This window comes from Branchiostoma floridae, chromosome 17 (assembly GCF_000003815.2).
Source record: "Branchiostoma floridae strain S238N-H82 chromosome 17, Bfl_VNyyK, whole genome shotgun sequence".
Lineage (NCBI taxonomy): Eukaryota > Metazoa > Chordata > Leptocardii > Amphioxiformes > Branchiostomatidae > Branchiostoma > Branchiostoma floridae.
In genome coordinates, this window is record NC_049995.1 from 18,684,363 (window position 1) to 18,705,890 (window position 21,528).

The window sequence follows — 21,528 nt, forward strand, 5'->3', positions numbered from 1 at the left end:
GAGAAGGATTCTTTTAACTTGAGAAGGATCCTTTTAACTTGAGAAGGATTCCTTAACTTTGAGAAGGAGGATTCTATTAACTTAGAGAAGGAGTATTCCTTTAACTATGAGAAGAATTCCTTTAACTTTGAGAAGGATTCCTTTAACTTTGAGAAGGATTCCTTTAACTTTGAGAAGGATTCCTTTAACTTTGAGAAGGAGGATTCCTTTAACTTTGAGAAGGATTCCTTTAACTTTGAGAAGGAGGATTCCTTTAACTTTGAGAAGGAGGATTCCTTTAACTTTGAGAAGGATTCCTTTAACTTTGAGAAGAAGGATAATCATTCAAGAATAGGAAAATGGCAGCTTCTTCACAGACTATGATCACGCCATGACGTAGCCGATGATAACGAGTCTCCAAACAGCAGCTTACCGATTCTGTGAGATGATATAATACGTTTTGCACCAATAAAAGCCATCCAAAGGCTTCCTTTGTATATAATGGCGAAATCCATGATAAATTCAAGTACTAAGCATGCTTTCGATCTCTTCGTAACGCCATACAACATTCCGGATTAATGATTCACATTCATAGACATAGAAAATCTCTGGACGCCTGGCGGTAATTTATAAAACTACATGCATTCTGAAGAAATATGCAACAATGTGATTCTACGATATGCCAAAGCGGACTGGGCTTGCAATAACGACCAATGAAGTTGTAAAGAAAAGTTATTATGTATTTAATCTGCATAGGAATAATGCATTGGGACAACATTACAAACACATCGTTTGGGACTATGAGGACTTGAGACATCGTTACAAAGTTTAGCTAACGATATAACAAATTGTTCGAATGTTGGTCCTGTTATGATAATAGTGTTGGCAAGCATATCATCAGTTATCTGGTCTTTTTCAGGATGACCAAATTTAACCTTCCGCCAATCCTCTGGCGATATACATAATTTATCACATACTTGGTATCCCAAATATAAACACAGACAGATCACCTTATGCCATTAAACACCTCATGACTTGAACCACCCAATGCCAACGCCCCATATTTTCAAGTTAGGGGGTAACACCTTCCACACTTACCTTTTCTCACCAGACGTATCACTTTCACCAAAATTCCTGGACTATTTCATCTACGGGCATAATGGTTGTGACTCGTGCAGCTTGTATCACTCCCTAGTTATTTGTATCACTCCGCGGTACAGAGAACAAGAAAAGCAGAAAGAAATTCTAGGAGTCAGCTCACAAAGGTGTCTCCATTGAACCATATAATCGTGCATCAGGACATCAGGGCACAGTAGTTGTGTTGGATCCTTCAGCAGCCTATAATAATGCACTATTGTGCCTCAAGGTAACATGAACAGTGACATTGATGCCTTTTCGCCATGACAGTCGGACCAAAACAACACACCGTCTATTTCTTCTTTGCCTATTTTTCTCTAAAAATAATTACATTACACTAGAGTCCTTTTTACTTGGTATTTGAACACGAGGTAAATTTGTCTTTCTCTCTGTACTGAAGACAGGACATGTAGCCCCATGTTTAGAAAGTACGAATGTGATCACATTACAAACAGCCTTTGCACCTGCCGGGTTCGGTTACCTTTATGGTCACGCACCGCCACCCCGTCTTTTATGCGGGAGGAGGATAAACAGAACACCTATTCGTAGTAGGGATAAGACGCTACTAAAGTGAGGACGAACGCAGCCAAAGGTGTACAGGTATGTTGTGTTGCTATCTAAAGAGGTATCTTACCAATTCTGCAGTAAGGTTAGGAAGATAGCATTTGATAGTTAAAACCAAACGGCCATAATGTACCAGGGTCCTTCTCTTTCCACTATCACCGGGTATTTGGTCTATCCTAGTACGGAGAGACACTGACTTTAGGGTTTCTCAAGGATCTCTCAAAGTCTCTCACAGTCTGTCACATGCTACTATACCCCTAATAACAAATTGTTATGGAAAAATACTTGCTTACTTCTTGAAGATCATAACATTAGCATAAACAGACATAACTGGCAGGAAAACAGGTATTCTACATGTAGGGTAACTTGTTCTGTAAAAACTGCTGTTACTAGTGTTAGAGGTATTAATATAGGTGCCAATAACGTGTTATACGGGATGAGCTTTATGGGTGTTGCACGAATGACTCCTCTGGTTCTGAATATTTCAGTTTCACCCAGCGACCCACACTGCTTCGATTGCCTACCGGGCTATAGTCGCTGTTAGAACGTGAACTCCTACGTTACGCGGTTAAGAAGCACCTTTTTCCTTCAGTAGGGTGTCATATGTTCTAATATTGCAAGGATAACTAAAGTTTACATCAGATCTTAGGGTAACTCTGAACTGCAATATGTCCACAGATAACCCAAATGCGAATACCGAGTGCTACCTTATCTAGGGGTATTGTGGTTGAGAAGTTACAGCGATACAGATAGGCACCGCGTGTTTTGTTGGGATGTGACCCTAGCATGACCTCTGTGGCTCAAAAGCAAACAACTTCTCAGTTTCACCCAGCGTGTAAAAGACACATATCTGACAACAAACACTGCTGGTTAGCAAAATCTGTGTTTAAGAATCACCATGCATGCACTTATATAAGTGGTTATTATCGTTGTGCTACATATCAGCTTTGTCGCGAAGTAACATTATTCCACAGCGCTTGTAAGACTGGGAATATGTGGGGTTACCAGGTTTCCAGGCAGTGTGCTTTGTTGGCGTTACCTTGCAATACAATTCTGGTTCTATTTCTCTTATCATGTCAAAGTATTGCTTGTACATAACATCTCACACCAAACAACGCTATTCCGTGAACCAAATGTGGATTTAGGCGGTCTAAAACATGTCCGATGTCGCAATGTTAACCAGAACATTAGAGTTAGACTTCGGTCCCAATTGGGAAATTGGGCCCTGCCGAGCGATTCAAGGTTGTTTGTGGCACTTTCCGGCGTCACCCCTTGGTGGCCTAATGGGATATCCTGCGGCTCCCGGGATATCTTTGAGCAATAATTCCGGGGCTCAGTAACTTACGGTCGCCAGGACCTATCTGTGGCATACAACGAGGGGTGTCCCCCGGGATCGTGCAGTCCGCCGGGGCAAATTTGTAGTTTCGGTGCAATTGGGACCGAAGTCTTACGTTGCACCGCCGCGTCAAGGCAAGTTGGTTTGGTTTGTTTGGTAATAGTCTGTTAACTGAGTAACGGGACTTCATTGTTTTCAAGACTGGAGTCAATAACGTTACAAACAGACAAAGCGCGCTTTGTGTACGTAGAAGCATATGCATGACGGGACCCGTTCAGAACAAATGTACTTCCAAGGTTCACCTGCAAAGGACAGACTTGTTCAAGTCACACACCGGACCTGATTTAAACTCACCTGAAGTATGACTGTTAGAACAAAACGCTCTTAATGCCCACTGTTATTTAATTTGGGTCCTTTAGAACAATTCCATCCCAATATCGCCTTGTGGTATTACAAATGAGTAAAAGAAATCCAATCCCCATGTATGTATTGATCTTTAGGGTGGTCCCTTCAGTTAACGTAGTAACTGATCCAAGGGAGCCCTATATACATGTTCGCACATGTTCGCACAACGACGGGTTATACCGCCCCTTACGGGGTGACACACCCGTCCGGGTGAATGATGTAGATCGCCATGTGGCTGATACGAGACAGAGGTCGCCAGGCCTCCATCCGGGTGATTTGAAGTGAATCACCCACTTCCGACAGAAGGATTTGCACCAACGCACACCGCACCATCGCACGCGTGATGGTTCTTTAACGTGCATGGCGTATGGCTCTCCCCATACACCCATGTATAGGCCTGTGATCACCATCATCATTTTCGCCACATGCACTGAGCTGAGCCATACTTCCCAGCAACCTGTGCAATACACATTCACAATACACCTCCAAGATGGCTGAAGTCGGCTGTGACCAACATCTGTATAGACTTGTCAAGTTGGCTCTGACAGTGCAGCAACTGGTACAATTTGATCAGAGATTTGATTTATTTTTCGTTCGCATGGAAGCATCTTGGTGCATTTTGCACACGCAGTATACATATTGATAGTGTTTAAAAACGCACTAGTTTGGTTAAATACTTTTTAAAAGCAACTATTTGCATCGATATTCCATGACAAGCTCAGTCTAAAACACGGAAATCAAAAAGTTGCACAGAATGCAAATGTACCAATGACATTATATAATGTCCTTGGTTGTACAGAATTAGCCTTTTACAATTCAAGAAACGCTATTCACCGATGACACTGCATCATCATCATCATTTCTTTAGTTATTGAGGCTACCAACTTCAATTTGCTGAAGACTTTTGTAGCCTATATGTTAAAGTGTAAAGTGCCTTTCCCAAGGGCACAAGACCGGTGACACGTCTGGGTTTGAACTCAGGACCTTCTGGACCTGAGTCAAACGTGCTGACGATTGCGCCACGCGGTCCCACATTTATCATCCTCTATGAGGTGCAGCAAGTGAGGCTCCCTTTATCCTCTTTGGTCACAGTCAGTCATCTGGGATGTGATTTGTGGAATGTGCATTGTAAAAAAGGCTGGGTGTATTATGCATGCCGGGTCTGCTCTGCCGACATAACTTGCCGGCACTACTGGCAAGCGGTCATTTTAGGCCATCTTGAAAATGCTGTTACCCCATGTCACAGCACGAACTAGCCAATTCTTAACCCTCATCCGACCGTATGGGGTCATTTTTGACCCCAGGCCTATATTTTTATCTGTCATAGCAACAATTTTCATCGGAGAAAAATTTCCTTCCATGAATTTGTTTGTATACATGTCTTACAACATCTACCAATTTTTCACCGAGTTTTGTCCATTATTGTATAAGCTATACTGGAAAGTTTGTGTCTGGTGCGGTGGGGTCAAAAATGACCCCAGCCAATTATGAATCATTAATTACATAAATATCAAGACATGTCAATGAAATAACAGGCATTCCTCATCATTGCTATTACAGCAATACGTTATAGTTGCTTAGATGATTAAACACCGAATATTTTGAAAGAAATTTAGTATTTTAGTGTAAAACACAGTTTTTCGACATTCTGCATAAATTATGATAATACGCACTAATTACCTTTGCTAATGAAAATGAAAATGTTTCTAATTAATAAAGAAACAATATATGGACAGAATGTGCAGAAGGAACCTATAAGAAAGATCTCTGCGGGAAAATAGACAAGAGTTATTGTATGTGTGTGTTTCGATGGCGGAATATGGTGCATAATTATGTAATAAATTCGTTACTTTTCAGAAATATTTTTTTGTATTTTTTCTTGTTAAATAGCATTATTATGCTATAAGTATCATTGCAGCATCAAAACCTTTGTTTAGAAATCAATAATTCAAAACATTGTTTAAGTAGGTTGAGTATGGTAGATTTTCAGAGCAAATGTGGTTTCTCCTCATTTTCTGCATAAATTATGATAATGCTTTCCGCATGTAATAACCACTGACACCAAAACTTGTTACAATATTTTTCATAAATTGGTGAAACAGTAAATACATAGAAATGACAAAATAAGCCAGCAGAAATATGTCTATGAGCAAAACAAAATGGGGTCAAAAATGACCCCATACGGTCAGATTCGTCGTAAAAATGTAACGGTCGGATGAGGGTTAAACCTATTGCCTTCCGTGAATCAAAATTTGGCTATAAGCATCAAGTTGCAATGAACGTCTTACTTACTTAGACTTACGATGTTTGCACAAAAGTTTCAGTTCATAAACGTTTTATCGTCTGTTTTCAGGATGGCAGGTCCGGAACGAAAAAAAATCACACCTGCCGACAGGCGCCATTTTGATTTTGTGCAAACTTTGCTCCGGATTTCCAAAGAACTCACAGAAGAGGAAACGGCAACCATGAAGTTGTTCTGCCTGCATCTGCTCCCTAGAGAACAGAGGGCACAACTCAAGCGGATGGTGGATGTTTTCCACAAGCTGATGGAACTTGACAAAATCGACCAGGAAAACTTGGAATTTATTGAAGAGATCTTGGAAAGAATCGGACGGCAGGACCTGATTCGGGACGTTCTGCGGCGGTTCCAGCCGCCTGACCGAGAGATTCCGGAAAACCCCGAACTACAGCCGGAAACCCCCGAACTGCAGCCGGAAATCCCCGGGCTCCAGCCGGGAACAACTCAGAAGTTGGCAGATGCAGAAGGTCAGTGACATTTAATTCGCCTTTCATCTATTAGATTAGTTGGCTTCACATCATAGTATGATGAGAACAAAATCATTTTCATACTATTTAATGTACGAACATGTAGACCAACAGGGCTTTTTTTTTTAATTACAATTCTTACATAGTCCTGTTATATCTATTGTTTTTGTCTATACGCTGCACGCTAAACCCTAGGCTACAATTTGATACAGTCAAACATGTCTATAGCGGACACTCAAGGGACTGGAGAAATATAGACAGGTGGCCATTATAGAGAAAATGTTGATCAATTGACCATGAGCAAGCTACACATGATTTCAGTTCCTACTAATCTTTCTCACCAAGTAACATTGTCTCGATTGGTAAATTCACCGACAAAGACTTGCACTTTAATGCTCAAGGCATGCATACCTTCTGCTACCGCCAAAATGACCCTGTCAGGAACTCCAAATCCTCGTAAACTACAATTTCATGTAGACCAATATTGTAACAAAGCTTTTATTCAAATTCCAATTCTTACATGTGCTATTTGTGATTGATATATATATATATATATATATATATACATATATATATTGTTATTTTGTCTATACGTTGCACTTAGACAGGCTCTAGACACAGTTTTTCCCAATATCTACGAGCCGACAGCTTTTTTTCAGCATCTAGATGGAACTGCACATATCGCCGTCAATATGTCGGCATATATCTCCCAAAAGATCCGGAGTATTTGCCCGATACTACAAAACCCTTTGCTACGATGGTAATTTTTGGTGTGTCATAAGATGAACTGACTCGTCTTATCTCTTTATTAAAGACTTCCGCAATTTTTGTATTAATTTCCTGTTTTGTTTTTGTTTTCAGGTGACGTGCAGAAACACTTTGACTATGTCATCGAAGAAATCAGCCACAAGTGGGACGACATGGCCCGGAAGCTGGGATTTCATGATAACAAAATCAAAGAAATCCAAGACTCGGAGCGTGACCACAGCCATAGGTGCAGGGAAATACTGACAAGATGGAGAAACAGGGAGGGACGTAAAGCTACTCTACAGGTGCTAAAGCAAGCCTTAAAGAATATTGGTGAAACTCGGACAGCAGAGAGCCTAGAAGGTTTGTATCAAAGTTTTGTAAAAAATGTTCAAATTTACCACCACGATCTACCCTTTATCTAAAAGTTCTGTAGAAAATTATAAGCGTCAAGGTTTTTTCGAGGTTTTTCCTCTCCATCCAACTTGAAACTACTAGAAACCTCTCTGAATAGTTTATGAAATAGCAAAGACATCTTAATAATCATATTCTATTTGCAGGAAATACAACCTCCAACACCTACGTGGTTGTGGACGGTACAGTGCGCATGATCCAAGAAACTCTAGATCATCTTAAAAACTGCCTGGCAACGTTATGTGGCACCAGAAGGTCACAGGTCAAGTTCAGAGGTTACAAGAAGCACAAGAGCATCCTGGTGCACTTCTCCATCCCGCGGGAGAACACGGCGGTGCTGAGGCACATGGCGGATCACTCCGACCCGAGACTAGTCTACATGGGCGTCAAGTCACTGCAGATCGACGCTAAAGTTCCAATCAAAGTCACACAGGGGGCGCCGCTGTACGGTGAGTATTTCTCTTCATTGGCAAGAAGTTGTACTTATTAAAGAGCAAGCTGTTATTTCTCTAAAGGTCTAAATTCAGGTGCTTCGAGTTGGTGTTTCAGTTTATGTATTGGGTGCTTTTTTTGGCCACTTTTGCATTTTCTTCCAAGTTATATGTAAATGTTTGAGAAATAGAAAAAGGGAAAGAAAAATGACTGTCGTCACATTGTGTAGGTACTTAACAACATGTCAAAGACATCTCTGATAAATTGTCACAAGCTGTCTTTTATACAGATCATGCCCTGTGTGTTTAAGGTGTACTTTCCCTCAATCAGCGTCATGTAGACTGCATAACTGTTGATTTGTAAATGCCATATCCCTTTCACTTGCCTTTCAGGTGTCAAGAGACAACTGACGGTCGATGACATCGAAGTGGGATGCAGTAACCGAACCAAACACCAGAGGGCGCCCCAGGGCTTGACCAGCCTGTCTGCCCTGAACCTGTTCTCGGACGCCCTGCCGCTCCATCTGCAGGCAGCCGCGAGTCTAGAGTACCAGGGCTTCTCCTACAGCCTGGTCCGGGCTCTGGTGCAGAAGGACCGGCTCAGAGAACACCAGATGAGGCAGGCCTTCCAGAACCTCAGGAACGCAGAGGTGGATTCCAACACGCTCCGTCAGAAGGCAGAGGTGGATTCCAACACGATCATGACTTTACGCTCCAAGCTCAACATCACAGAGAACAGGCTGAAGGAGGCTCTTGAGTCGATCGCAGTTCTTGAAGAAAAGCTGCAGCAGGCTCAAGAATACGCAGAGAAAGTGGCCAAGCAGGTGACATCTGACGTGACGGAGTACAGGGGAGAGAAGCCACCTGGAGGCTGGCCACAGGAGTACAGGGGAGAGAAGCCGCCTGGAGGCTGGCCACAGGAGTACAGGGGAGAGAAGCCGCCTGGAGGCTGGCCACAGGAGTACAGGGGAGAGAAGCCGCCTGGAGGCTGGCCACAGGAGTACAGGGGAGAGAAGCCGCCTGGAGGTTGGTCACAGGAGTACAGGGGAGAGAAGCCACCTGGAGGCTGGTCGGTACAGGCCGAGAAGGCAGATTCAGCTACAGAGACACACCTAACGGATCCTGTTGGTACTACAGGGATACCTGGAGATGTGGGCGGTGACGAGGTTGGAGCAGACCCGACTGTAAAGAAAGAAGACGGGAAAACTCCAAGACAAGACGCTGGCAGTGGGAGCGATGGAAAAGAGGATGTTCTCGGTACAGAGGCACCCATGCAAGAGCAACACACAGCGGGGACAGAAGAAACGGCATCTGGCTCTACTGGGGCCTGGGAACAGCCCGTGATCACTTTTGGTGGGAAAGGATCAGAACCTGGAAAGTTTGATTACCCACGCGGGGTTGTGGTGTCGCCTGGCAACGAGATATTTGTGGCTGATAAGAACAGGCGAGTCCAAGTCCACAGCACAGAGGGGGTTTACCTCCGCCACTTCCCAACAGTTGTACCGGGTACAGGGGATAAGGACATGAAGCCGCATGATGTTTGTATGGACGGTAACGGCACGCTGTGGGTAGTGGGGCGGGGAGAGACAGCCCACCATGTTGTACAGTACAGCACGGACGGGACCGCCATGGCGGGGTTTGACTTGCAGAAGGGCTATTATGACCGGGGTATTGCGGTGGACATGCGCACTAACCACATCCTGGTGACTGATTGTGACCAAGGTACAGTTCATGTGTTCCGTCCGGACGGCTCCCTGGTGCGGACAGTCCGGCATCCACGGGGTGAGATGATACGCCCGGGGTACGTCACAGTGGATGGGGAAGGGAACATTCTTGTGTCGGACTGGAGAAGTTACTCTGTCTACGTGCATGACGAGTCCGGGAAGTTCCTGTTCCAGTTCGGAGGTGAGGGAAGTGGTGAAGGTCAGCTGAAGTGGCCCGCAGGCATCTGTACAGACAGCTCAGGGCACATCCTCGTGGCGGACTCTTGGAACGAGAGGGTTCAGATCTTCACACGTCACGGCGAGTTTGTCCGTACCGTCCGTACTAGGTCCTCACCGGAAGGCCTGGCTGTGGGGCCGGAAGGGCAGCTGGTTGTGACCAATCATTTGGACCATACTGTGGCTATATATACCAACTAGTATTAATCAGGCAACACTTTGGAGAAGGATTTGTTTCAAAACAAACAGAGTGGACGAAAATTTGTTGATTCAACTCTCCGTAATTGGTCTTCATAATTCTTGGAAGGTGTCATGAACTTTAATGTGACCAGAGGTTTTGTCCATTCTGGCCAATTGCAATGAGATAAATGTCTCCTTGTCCCAGAATGATTACGATAGAATAATAAACAACGCTTGTTCAGAAAATATTAATACATGCCGTCATACAGACAGATTTAATTACATTCTAGGAGGAGTTGTCCCTTTCTGTGTACAAAAAGGTACATCAAAGAATCGTCAGACCCAAGATTAATCAATAAATAATACGTTAAACCCCTAAATGTTGATTTATTCATACATTTGTACGTAGGACGGTAATTCACTTTTTTTTACATGTATAGTTGTATGTAGCAGACCGTACGTATATCACTGTATTGTGCTGTGCCAATAAAGGTTGATGATTATTAGGTTTTCTGTCGGACAAATATAGGAATGTTGCTATTCAGTGTGTATGGTGTAATCAGGAAGTAGACCTGTATATAGTATGCTGTGCGGGAGGTAGAGTTCTGTGAGAGGGTCTGCATGCTCTTTTACGTAAGGCGTAGGCAGCCTATTTTTATTTCCCGTAATTCGTAGGGAAAACCATCTTATGTACGTGATTCGTAGCGAGGCTACCAAACTTAGCGTAATTGCCTGCCTTGATTTAGCGTAATGCGTAGGGAGTTCTTCTTAATTCTTAATAAGAAAGCCATGACCTTAATCTTTTCCGTGTTCAACTGTAGAACAATCCTTTGACATTGACGCTCGACTGCATTAAGAAGGGTACAAGCCTTTTGCGCCAACAAAACTTTACCATAAGGCTCGCGCTGAAGGTGTCGCCAAAAACATTCAATAGAACTAGACGTCTCACAGCGGTGTCTAGCGGTAAATGAGAAAACTGCACCGCTTCTTTCGCAATAAACAATGCGATTCTTCAATTTACCAACGCAGACTGGGCTTGCTATAACGACATAGGAGGTTTTAAAAGATGGTATCAACTATTTTTCTGTACAGGAATGAAGTGAAGTTCTTGCGGTATGATTGCACCACTATGAGTGTTAAAATGATAAATTGTCTGAATTTTCTGTCCTGTTTTGATAATCATGCAACCATTTCATCATCAAGTAGAATGTTGAAGTAAAAATGTTGATTTTGTAATTCATTATCCGTTATTCTGAGTGTTCTTTGTTCGAAAAAAGAGCAACTTGAGAACATCATGATCCACCCACCCCCAACATCTGCTTGAAGACAGTCCGTAACCTTTGACCCACCCGTCCAGTCCCGCCGCTTTATTACGCATGTGCAGTCCTACCGACCAATCAGCGCGCTCCACGGCACAGCCCGGTCCGTGTTGTCCCAGCTGTAGTTTCTGTCCGGGAAGTACACGTAAAACTTCATACTTTCCTCCGGGAAAACACAGAAAACGTCGCTTCTACGGACTGGGAAACACTCTGAAAACAACATGGACATGACTACAGGTGAGTTTATGCGTCTGGGAAGGCGTGCAGGTTTATATAAACGGTAGTAAACGTGTAAAAACCTCGTGCGGTTCGCTGTGGTTTGGTGTTGTTACTTCCGAGTGTGGTTCTACACACAACGTGTGAAAGTTTCGGCTTGAAAAGTCGCTAGAATAGTCTGTAAGTGTTCATATGTAAGGTGTAACGTTAAGGAAAGTGTGAAGTAACGTTATAGCAAAGTGGTTAGAAAGAACTGTACGAAAACGTACACGTTACTCGGGCGTTGTGATCTGAGAAGATATAATATTTAACGTTAGCGTTATACTACTAGAGCTAGCTAAGCACCTCGGATCTTGATTTGAGTAACTAGATGTTTATGTTACAGTGTTAGAATGAATGAAACTTGATATTAATTAGCAAGTCATGCGGACCTGTCTAAGGGGCGGGGTCACGGGACCTGCTGATAACATTGTTCCAAAATATAATATATATCCAAGTTTTTGTCACCTCATTTACGATAAATACAAAAGTATATCAAATGCAGAGGGCGATAAAGACATAACTACCCCATGGCCCATCAGCCTAAGTCTTTGAAAAACAGCATTATGCTTCATTCAAATGTTGTCTAATTGTTAGTTAATTGTCGTGACGATTACCAACGATAGATGGCTTTCAAAGGAAGAAGGGTCTACATTGTGACGTTCCTAATGGTCATATTTCCCTCAAGACAAACTATTACACATTTCCGTAAATAACAATGAAGGTCCATATATGGGTAGCAGACAGTATTTCATTAATGCCCCCCTGCGAAGGAGCATTCCTCACCTGTAATGAATCAGGTGTGAAAACTCACCTGTGTGACGTAAGAACGGTAAGACGGACCCTGAAGATGTAACTAGTGATTTTCTCAGATAGACTTCGTTAGTTACTCCGATGTTTCTCAGCTGTCTGATGGCTAAAATGACAATGAACGCGGAAGGTACGAAACACACTCGGTGCCCATTAGACTTTGATCATGGCCAGTAGTTCACGTCGAGATGGCTGGTGGAGCTACGCACCTAGTAGATACTGACAGTACTACAGGGATCAGCTGTTCAATAGAAGCCAGTTAATGTGTTTCGCATGTCAATTCTTGCCCGCATCAATCGAGAAGTCTTTGCGGCATTGTCGAGTAAAACTTCACTGTGCAATCAGAAACTAGATATTGTGATTAATGTCCAAAAAATAAAGAGTTCGCTACAAAACCATCCCGTTCCTTTAATTACTTGACCGTAAACAGCTGATCTTGTAGTACCAGCATTATCCGCTAGGTCCGTAGCTGCAGCCGCCATCTTGACATAAACTAGCGGCCGTGATCAAAGTCCAATGGTTGACGAGCTGGTTTTCCGCCTGCCACGTTGATTGGTATTTCAGTTAGGAGACATCTGAGAAAGTTTTTCTTGAAGAATCATTCTGCCAATAGTTTAAGGAGTCTTACCGTTACGTCACACAGGTGAGTTTTGCCTGCTTCACTACAGGTGAGCAATGTTCTTAACGTGTCTCGTTAGACAGGCAGCCATTTTGGTAAACAACTTTAATTTTTTTCACCTCAAGACTTTCACTGCCCTTCACGTAATAAATCCGTGTATCAAAGGTAATCAAAGAAAGTTTAAAGATCCTTTGTCCCCTTTATTTTGAAGGTACGTGTATGAAGCCAGCTGGTGAACCTGACACAAAGAGACCACATAAATGTCTTCAATGTTTCTTTTATTGAGTAGATGTCACTTGGTGGGTAAGATAAGTTTGACTTTACAATTTTGTGGTGTTCACAGTTGCACTTTGAACATCTTTTGCTACTGTGAATAGGATAATGACCATGTAAGTGTCTCATGGTGGCAGGGTTTTATCAGTGTCCTGATCTCCGCCCCGCCCCTCGGCACGTCCGCGTGACGTGTTAATGATTGTTGGACAGAACAAACTCTCTGGAGTGGTCTGAGCTGACGTCACGGGGAGAGCCAAGCACTGTGAGATGTAAACAATTACATCACGAGTACAAAGTAGGCTTAGCGTGAATTTAGTGGTGCTTACTCCATGGATGTTAATGATTAATGATTACAGAAACTTAAACCCAAATGTCGACGATTCTAAAATAACCACATGTATGGCTTCTATGTATGCAGACATAGATGGGTGGGCGTGTAAAACAGTAGTTTTACATCTGCAATTTAAATAGCATATTTTTTATGAACATATACATGTAGGTATGCTATGTATGGATTACACATAACAACGTTCTGATCTATATCCCCGCCCCTCGGCCCGTCCGCGTGACGTGTTAATGATTGTTGGACAGAACAAACTCTCAGGAGTGGTCTGAGCTGACGTCATGGGAGGGCAAAGTACTCGGGAGATTTACAAACAACTTCAGTACAAGTTCCAACTGCGCTTAGTCTTAGGTCACATTTCCAAACCGGGCCCCGGCAGAGATGTCTGCGGAAACGCAAAGTAAAAGTGTTTACCAAGGAATATACACAAATTATGCCAATGACTAATATTGTTTACGTTTTGTGTGTTTTATTGCCTTTTATATCACATTTTTCGTTTCCGAAAGCTGCCCTGCCGGGCCCCGGGTTGGGAATTGTAACCCAGGCATTAGTGTGCACTGAATGGTGCTCAGTCCCCAGATGTTATAAAAATTAACGGTGGTAGTTTAATATGATTACAGTGAAATGTTTTCTTGTCAGATTATCAGAAACAACACAGTATCAACTCAGTAAGCTGTAACAAGGTTTGAACTGCTCATGCGCACGGCCAAGGGAGAAGGCCCCTGATTTGTAGTTCTTGTTTCTTCAGACACATGTCAAGACGTGTTTTCGTCATGTCTCCGGGCCTTCAACTTAGAGGGATTGTCCACAATGCATCGACCAAATGCATCACATTTCAAAATGCAGAAATTAATTTATTCTTTAATCTTGTGCCCTGCATAAATTGCTATATGTATGTGGCTACCATCTTGTAGCTATATGTACGTCGTACCCTTTTAGACGTACAACGTGTGCAGAGTAAGATCGGCCCAGTGACGTTTTATCGTCTGTTTTCAGGATGGCAGGTCCGGTCCGAGAACGAGTCACTGCTGCCGACAGGCGCCATTTTGATTTTATGGAAACTTTGCTCCGTATTTCCGATGAACTCACAGAAGAGGAAACACAAAACGTGAAGCTGTTCTGCCGACACCTGATCCCCAGAGGCCATGCGGAACAACTCAGACGGGCGGTGGACGTTTTCAACAAACTGATAGACCTGGACAAGATCGACCAGGAGAATCTCGACTTTATTGAAGAGATCTTGGAAAGAATCGGACGACAGGACCTGATTCGGGACGTTCTGCGGCGGTTCCAGCCGCCTGACCGAGAGATTCCGGAAAATCCCGAACTGCAGCCGGGAAATCCCGAACTGCAACCGGGAACAAGTCAGGAGGTGCCAAATGCAGAAGGTGAGTATTATTTAAGTAAAAATTATTGTACGTGAAGCCTCAATCGAGTCAGCTGCACCTTTCTACTTTGTCCTAAGATACTGAACTGACCTAAGATATTTTTTCAATGAATATGCTCTTCAAATTGAAAACATTTGAAACCTTTCTGTAAAGTCATTTTATTTTTCAAGTAGCAAAAACATATCTATGCTTAATGATTGCAGGAAATGTCACGTCCAATACCTACGTCGTCGTGCACGGCCAAGTGCGCATGATCCAGGAAACTCTGGATCGTCTAAGGAACAACATAGCAAGGTTATCTAGTACCAGAAGGTCACAGGTCAAGTTCAGAGGTTACAAGAAACACAAGAGTATTCTGGTGCACTTCTCCATACCGCGGGAGAACACGGCGGTGCTGAGGCACATGGCGGATCACTCCGACCCGAGACTTGTCTACATGGGCGTCAAGTCACTGCAGATCGACGCTGAAGTTCCCATCAAAGTCCAACAAGAGGCGCTGTGTTACGGTGACTTGACTTCTTTTAATCTTCATATGTACTCCATTTGTGAATTGTAAACTTTTGCAGGTCAATCAAAGTATATAGATGTTACTCAGCAATCGATTTGATTTTCCGACTTTCCGACCGTCTATAACTACCATTGGACTGAAACTGAGAGCAACTGCATGTTCGACATGTAAATAGAGATATTTCTACTTGTACAAGCAGGTTTTTGAGAGATGTTATATCAAACCCTATGTTTAATGATGTTATATGCCATCCCTGACGTGTTACAGATGTCAAGAGGCAACTGCCTGTAGATGACATCGAGGTGGGATGCAGTACCCGGACCAAACACCAGAGGGCGCCCCAGGGCTGGACCCGTCTGTCTGCCCTGAACCTGTTCTCGGACGCCCTGCCGCTCCATCTGCAGGCAGCCGCGAGTCTGGAGTACCAGGGCTTCTCCTACAGCCTGGTCCAGGCTCTGGTGAAGAAGGACCGGCTCAGAGAACACCAGATGAGGCAGGCCATCCAGAACCTCAGGAACGCAGAGGTGGATTCCAACACGCTCCGTCAGAAGGCAGAGGTGGATTCCAACACGCTCCGTCAGAAGGCAGAGGTGGATTCCAACACGCTCCGTCAGAAGGCAGAGGTGGATTCCAACACGATCATGACTTTGCGCTTCAAGCTCATTATCACAGAGAACATGCTGAAGGAGGCCCACAAGAAAATCACAGCTCTTGAAGAAAGGCTGCAGAAGGCTCAAGAATATGCAAAGAAGGTCGCGAAGCAGGCACCATCCCGCAAGATCACGAGAGAGAAGTCGCCTGGATCCCCACCACAAAAGTCCAGGGGAGAGAAAACGCCTGGAGGCGGGCCACAGAAGTACAGGGGAGAGAAGCCGCCTGGAGGCTGGTCACAGAAGTACAGGGGAGAGAAGCCGCCTGGAGGCTGGCGGAAACAGGTTGTGATGTCAGCAGATGGATCTTCAATGACAAATCTAGCGGGTCCTGTTGGTACTACAGGGATACATAGAAATGTGGGTAGCAATCCGAGAGAAAACACGACTGTTAAGGAAGAAGACAGGAAAACTCGAGGACAAGACTCTGACAGTGGGAGCGATGGAAGAGAGGAAGTTCTCGGTAAAGAAGCGCCCACGCAAGAGCGAAACACAGCGGGGACAGAAGGAGCGGCATCTGGCTCTACTGGGGACGTGAAACAGGGTGCGGTCACTTTTGGTGGGGAAGGATCAGAACCTGGAAAGTTTTCTTACCGACGCGGTGTTGTGGTGTCGCCTAGCAACGAGATATATGTCGCCGATGGCGGCAACAGGCGAGTCCAAGTCCACAACACGGAGGGGGTTTACCTGCGCCACTTCCCAACAGTTGTACCGGGTACAGGGGATAAGGACATGGAGCCGCATGGTGTCTGTATGGACGGTAACGGCACGCTGTGGGTTGTGGGACAGGGAGAGACAGCCGATCATGTTGTACAGTACAGCACGGACGGGACCGTCATGGCGCGGTTTGACCTGAAGAAGATCGGTTATTGCCGCGGCATCGCAGTGGACATGCGCACTAACCACATCCTGGTGACTGATCCAGACCACGGTGCAGTTCATGTGTTCCGTCCGGACGGCTCCCTGGTGCGGACAGTCCGGCATCCACGGGGTGAGATGACACACCCACAGTACGTCACTGTGGACGGGGAAGGGAACATTCTTGTGTCGGACTGGGGCACTCACTGTGTCTATGTGTATGACGAGCCCGGGAAGTTCCTGTTCCAGTTTGGAGGTGAGGGAAGTGGTGAAGGTCAGATGATTGGTCCCTACGGCATCTGTACAGACAGCTCGGGGCACATCCTCGTGGCGGACTATGGGAACGAAAGGGTTCAGATCTTCACACGTCACGGCGAGTTTGTCCGGACCGTCCGTACTGGGTTTCTGCCGGAAGGCCTGACTGTGGGACCGGAAGGGCAGCTGGTTGTGACTAGTTCGGATAAAGCCACTGTGACTGTATATCCTAACTACTGAGTTCCTGACCACTGAGTTAGATCTTTGATAAAGATTGAATGTTAACAGGACTTATCCATCCTAACCAATTATCCGGCCTACTTCGTGATGACTGAGGAACGGATGGACGGGGCGGAGGGCGGTACCGACTTCCTACGACCTTTGACCCGTTTGCCCAGGCAATACTTTTGGAAAATCACGTGTTCTCAGAAATTGAGTCCTACTTCTATCTGTTCCCATCTGTTTCGTCAGTCATCCTGGAGAAGACCAGAGGATCCGGTGATTCCCGGAAGCTCATTTTGTTATCCATCTTCATATTGCTTCATACAAGTACATAGATCTATGCTTAAAATACACTTTATGCGAAAGTCGAATCTTTTTAATAGCAAACGTGTCTAAAAACCATGGTAACTTTTGGGGTATGTCTGATTTGACAGATCAAAGTTTTATTAATTGATTATTGCTTCGTAAATAGCTTTGCAGACACAAAGGTCTTGCATGGCCATGGATTCCCTTTTAAACATCGGACATTGGTATTAATCAATTGGCAACACTGTGATATTTAAAAAAAGTCATCTTGTATATATTCTAAATTTGCGAAGACGGAATGAAGTTGAGAAGAATGACAGACTCGTCACAAACTCGAGGGTACCCTTCAGTTTGACCGATGATAACGACTATCCAACCAGCAGTGTACCGATGATGGTAAACGATGTGAGATTTTTTTTACCTGTAACATCACCATTTATCATCGGGACAGACTCGTCACAAACTCGAGCGTACCCTTCAGTTTGACCGATGATAACGACTATCCAACCAGCAGTGTACCGATGATGGTAAACGATGTGAGATTTTTTTTTACCTGTAACATCACCATTTATCATCGGGTAAACAATTAGATACAACATAAAGGTCTCTGCACAATGCCTAAAGATCGCAACTAACACGTCTTTGGTATCAGCGGTTGAATTTCGGGGGAATTGAATTGGATACTTTACGATGCTGTATTCAGTTTTACACGAATAAAAGCTCTGCTTTCTTTGCATAAAATTATCAAAGATCTTTGTGGTCTTACTTATGATACTGAGAACCAACCACGATTTCTGCAGTAATTTATCGACAATGGTACACGATGTGTGATTTTTTACCTGTAACATCAACATGTATCATCAGCTGAACAAATATATATTAAATACAGACCTCTACACAATGTCTAAAGATCGCACATTAACACGTCTTTGCTATCAGCGGTTGAATTTCTTGGGCATTGAATTGAATTGGATACTTTACGATGCTGTATTCAGTTTTACACGAATAAAAGCTCTGCTTTCTTTGCATAAAATGATCAAAGTTCTTTGTGGTCTTACTTATGATCCTGAGTACCAACTATGATTTCGGTCCCTGTGTAACACACTGCAAAAAGACGCGGCCAAATGAAAAGCATTGATAGGCATAGAATGTCCCACAAGGACCCCTAGCGGTACATGATGAAACTGAATGCTATTAAACTGAATGAACTGAATGTTCTGTAGAAATAAACAACGAGATTCTGCAATACCATCGCGGACTGGGCTTCAGATAAGGACCAACGAGGTTCTTAAAAGAAGGTATGTATCAACTGCCTTATCTAATTCGTGTGGGAACAAAGCGGCCATGTCGTAACATTGTAGAACATCCTTGTGGCGACAAAGTTTAATGAACAAATTGTCTGAATATTTGTTTTTGTTAAAAACATAGTGCCGCCATTCAATCTGCAAGCAGATGTTGGAAGAAACAATTGGGCCCCTAGTATGTGTCGAGATGCAACTTGTACTACGGGGATCAGCTTTTCAATAGAACACAATTCACCTGTTTTACAAATCACATATATGTACGGCGACGCCCATTCAGTATTAATGGAAACGCTAGCTTATTGTATCCCGACCTATTTTAGTCACTAGCGGGTCAAACCTCGCTATGCAATCAGATACCAGCGGTCTGGACCAAAGTCCAACGGATACAGAGTTCGCTACGAACCTGCCACGTTTACTGGTATTTCAGTCAACAGGCCGGAGACGGTTATACCTGTAGTAACGTCAGTATCCGCTAGGCGCGCAGCTGCACCTGCCATCCCGTCATTACCCAGTGGCCGTGATCAAAGTCTAACGGGTACCGAGTTTGTTTTCAACTGCCACGTTTACTGGTATATTAGTCCCCAGACAGGAGACTTCTAAGAAAGTTTGTCTTGAAGAATCAGACTGACGCTGGTTACACCTTAAGGAGTTTGTCTTACCGTCAAGTCACACAGGTGAGTTTTTAAACCTGCTTCTCTACAGGTGAGAAACGTTTGACGTGGCACTTCTGCCAGGCGGCCATTTTAGGTCAACGACTTTGAAAATTAAAAGAAAAATTCTTTCACCCTGAGACCTTTGTTTCTTGCTCTATATGTGGTACAACCTTGGATCAAAGGAATTCAGAGAAAGTTTACGGAATTCGTTAGTGTATGATATATAGCCTGATGGTGAGTCTGGAAGAAAGGGACCACATAAGTGTCTACTTAACTCACTTTGAATGGGAACATCGGTAGGATAATTTTTCATTACAATTCTATGGTATTCACAGTTGCACCTTAGAAGTCTTATGTTACTGTCAGTAGGATAATGATCATGTAAGTGTCTCATTGTGGCAATGACCTATCAGTGTCCTGATCTCCGCCCCGCCCCTCGGCACGTCCGCGTGACGTGTTAATGATTGACGGACAGAACAAACTCTCCGGAGTGGTCTGAGCTGACGTCATGGTGGGGGGCAAAGCACTGGGAGGTGTAAACAATTACATCACGAGTACAAATGAAGCTTAGCGAGGATTCAACGATGCTTACTCCACAGATGTTAACGTTGGTACTTAAAAAGAGTCTTGTTAAAGGTTAATGTTTACAGAAACTTACACTCACCGTCGGTAAAAGTATAATAGCCACATATATTGGTTTACTGGTTTACTGAGATACATTTAGCTCATTTATATGCCTTCTATGTTTGCAGAATTAGATGAGTGGGCGTGTCAAAGAGTAGTTTCACACCTGCACTTTCAATAATCTATGTTCTATGAACGTGTGAGTGTGTTATTTGTGGCACAAGGACCTAGATCAGTGTTGTGATCTCTGCCCCGCCCCTCGGTCCGTCCGCGTGACGTGTTAATGATTGTTGGACAGAACAAAATCTCAGGAGTGGTCTGAGATGACGTCACGGTGAGGGCAAGGTACTCGGAAATTTGCAAACAACTACGGTACAAGTTCCAACTGGGTCTAGCGTTTAGCGTGGATTGCATGTTTCTCAGTCGCCAGAAGTTAACGTTGGTACTTTAATATGATTACAGTGAACGGTCCCCTTATCAGATTATCACAAAGAACACAGTGAATAAGTTGGTACAAGGTCTGAACTGCGCATGCGCGGGGTCAAAGGTGAAGACCCCTGAATCCCTGACTTGTCCTCAGGATTTGTTACGTAGACAAATGTCTAGAGATGTTTCCTTATTGTTCGGGGTTCTTTAACTTTGAGATATTGACCACAATACATCTCACTGTGAATACACATTTTAAAATAAAGGAATTTCTAATTCTTTAACCTGCTGCCCTGCGTAAATTGTCACAAAAGTACAAGGCTTTTATCCTGTAGCATACATGGTGTCTGGAATAGGATGGGTTCAGTGACAGTGACGTTTCGTCTGTTTTCAGGATGGCAGGTCCGGTCCGAGAAAGAGTCACAGATGCCGACAGGCGCCATTTCGATTTTGTGCAAACTTTGCTCCGTATTTCCGATGAACTGACAGAAGAGGAAACGGCAAACGTGAAGTTGTTCTGTCTGCATCTGATTCCTGAAGGCCAATCGGAACAACTGAAGCGGGCAGTGGACGTTTTCCAAAAGCTGATTAAACTGGACAAAATTGACCAGGAGAATCTCGACTTTCTCGAAGAGCTGTTGGAAAGAATCGGGCGTCAGGACCTGATTCGGGATGTTCTGAGACAGTTCCAGCCGCCTGGCCGAGAGATTCCGGAAAATCCCGAACTGCAGCCGGGAACAAGTCAACAAGGATCAGATGCAGAAGGTGAGTTACAAGCAAGAAAATTATGGATAAACCTCAAACAAAAATGGTATT

General features: G+C 44.0%; 2 protein-coding genes across 3 annotated transcripts in view; both read left to right on the top strand.

The window, feature by feature from the left end:
* The first annotated feature begins 5,775 nt into the window (after positions 1-5,775).
* LOC118404469 lies at positions 5,776-10,123 on the top strand. The gene is made up of 6 exons (XM_035803543.1): positions 5,776-6,187; positions 7,049-7,297; positions 7,495-7,797; positions 8,173-8,438; positions 8,817-9,676; positions 10,105-10,123. Exons 1-6 carry the CDS (start codon positions 5,776-5,778, stop codon positions 10,121-10,123), a joined length of 2,109 nt encoding a protein of 702 aa, XP_035659436.1.
* Positions 10,124-11,286: 1,163 nt separating this feature from the next.
* LOC118404486 (protein disulfide-isomerase A6-like) overlaps positions 11,287-21,528 on the top strand; it is a 220,536-nt gene continuing 210,294 nt past the window's right edge. For both annotated transcript variants that reach the window (XM_035803571.1, XM_035803570.1), the window contains exon 1: positions 11,287-11,455. In XM_035803571.1, coding sequence (XP_035659464.1) covers positions 11,440-11,455 — 16 coding nt within the window. In that variant the 5' untranslated portion in view covers positions 11,287-11,439. The remainder of the gene's footprint in view (positions 11,456-21,528) is intronic.

What these genes read in the sequence shown, in the direction of transcription:
- LOC118404469 (XM_035803543.1), top strand. Translation starts at nt 5,776, where the DNA reads ATGGCAGGTCCGGAACGAAAAAAAATCACACCTGCCGACAGGCGCCAT. An exon ending in GAAGTTGGCAGATGCAGAAG is followed by an intron (nt 6,188 to 7,048) that starts GTCAGTGACATT and finishes TTTTGTTTTCAG; the next exon opens with GTGACGTGCAGAAACACTTT. An exon ending in GGAACGCAGAGGTGGATTCC is followed by an intron (nt 8,439 to 8,816) that starts AACACGCTCCGT and finishes GGTTGGTCACAG; the next exon opens with GAGTACAGGGGAGAGAAGCC.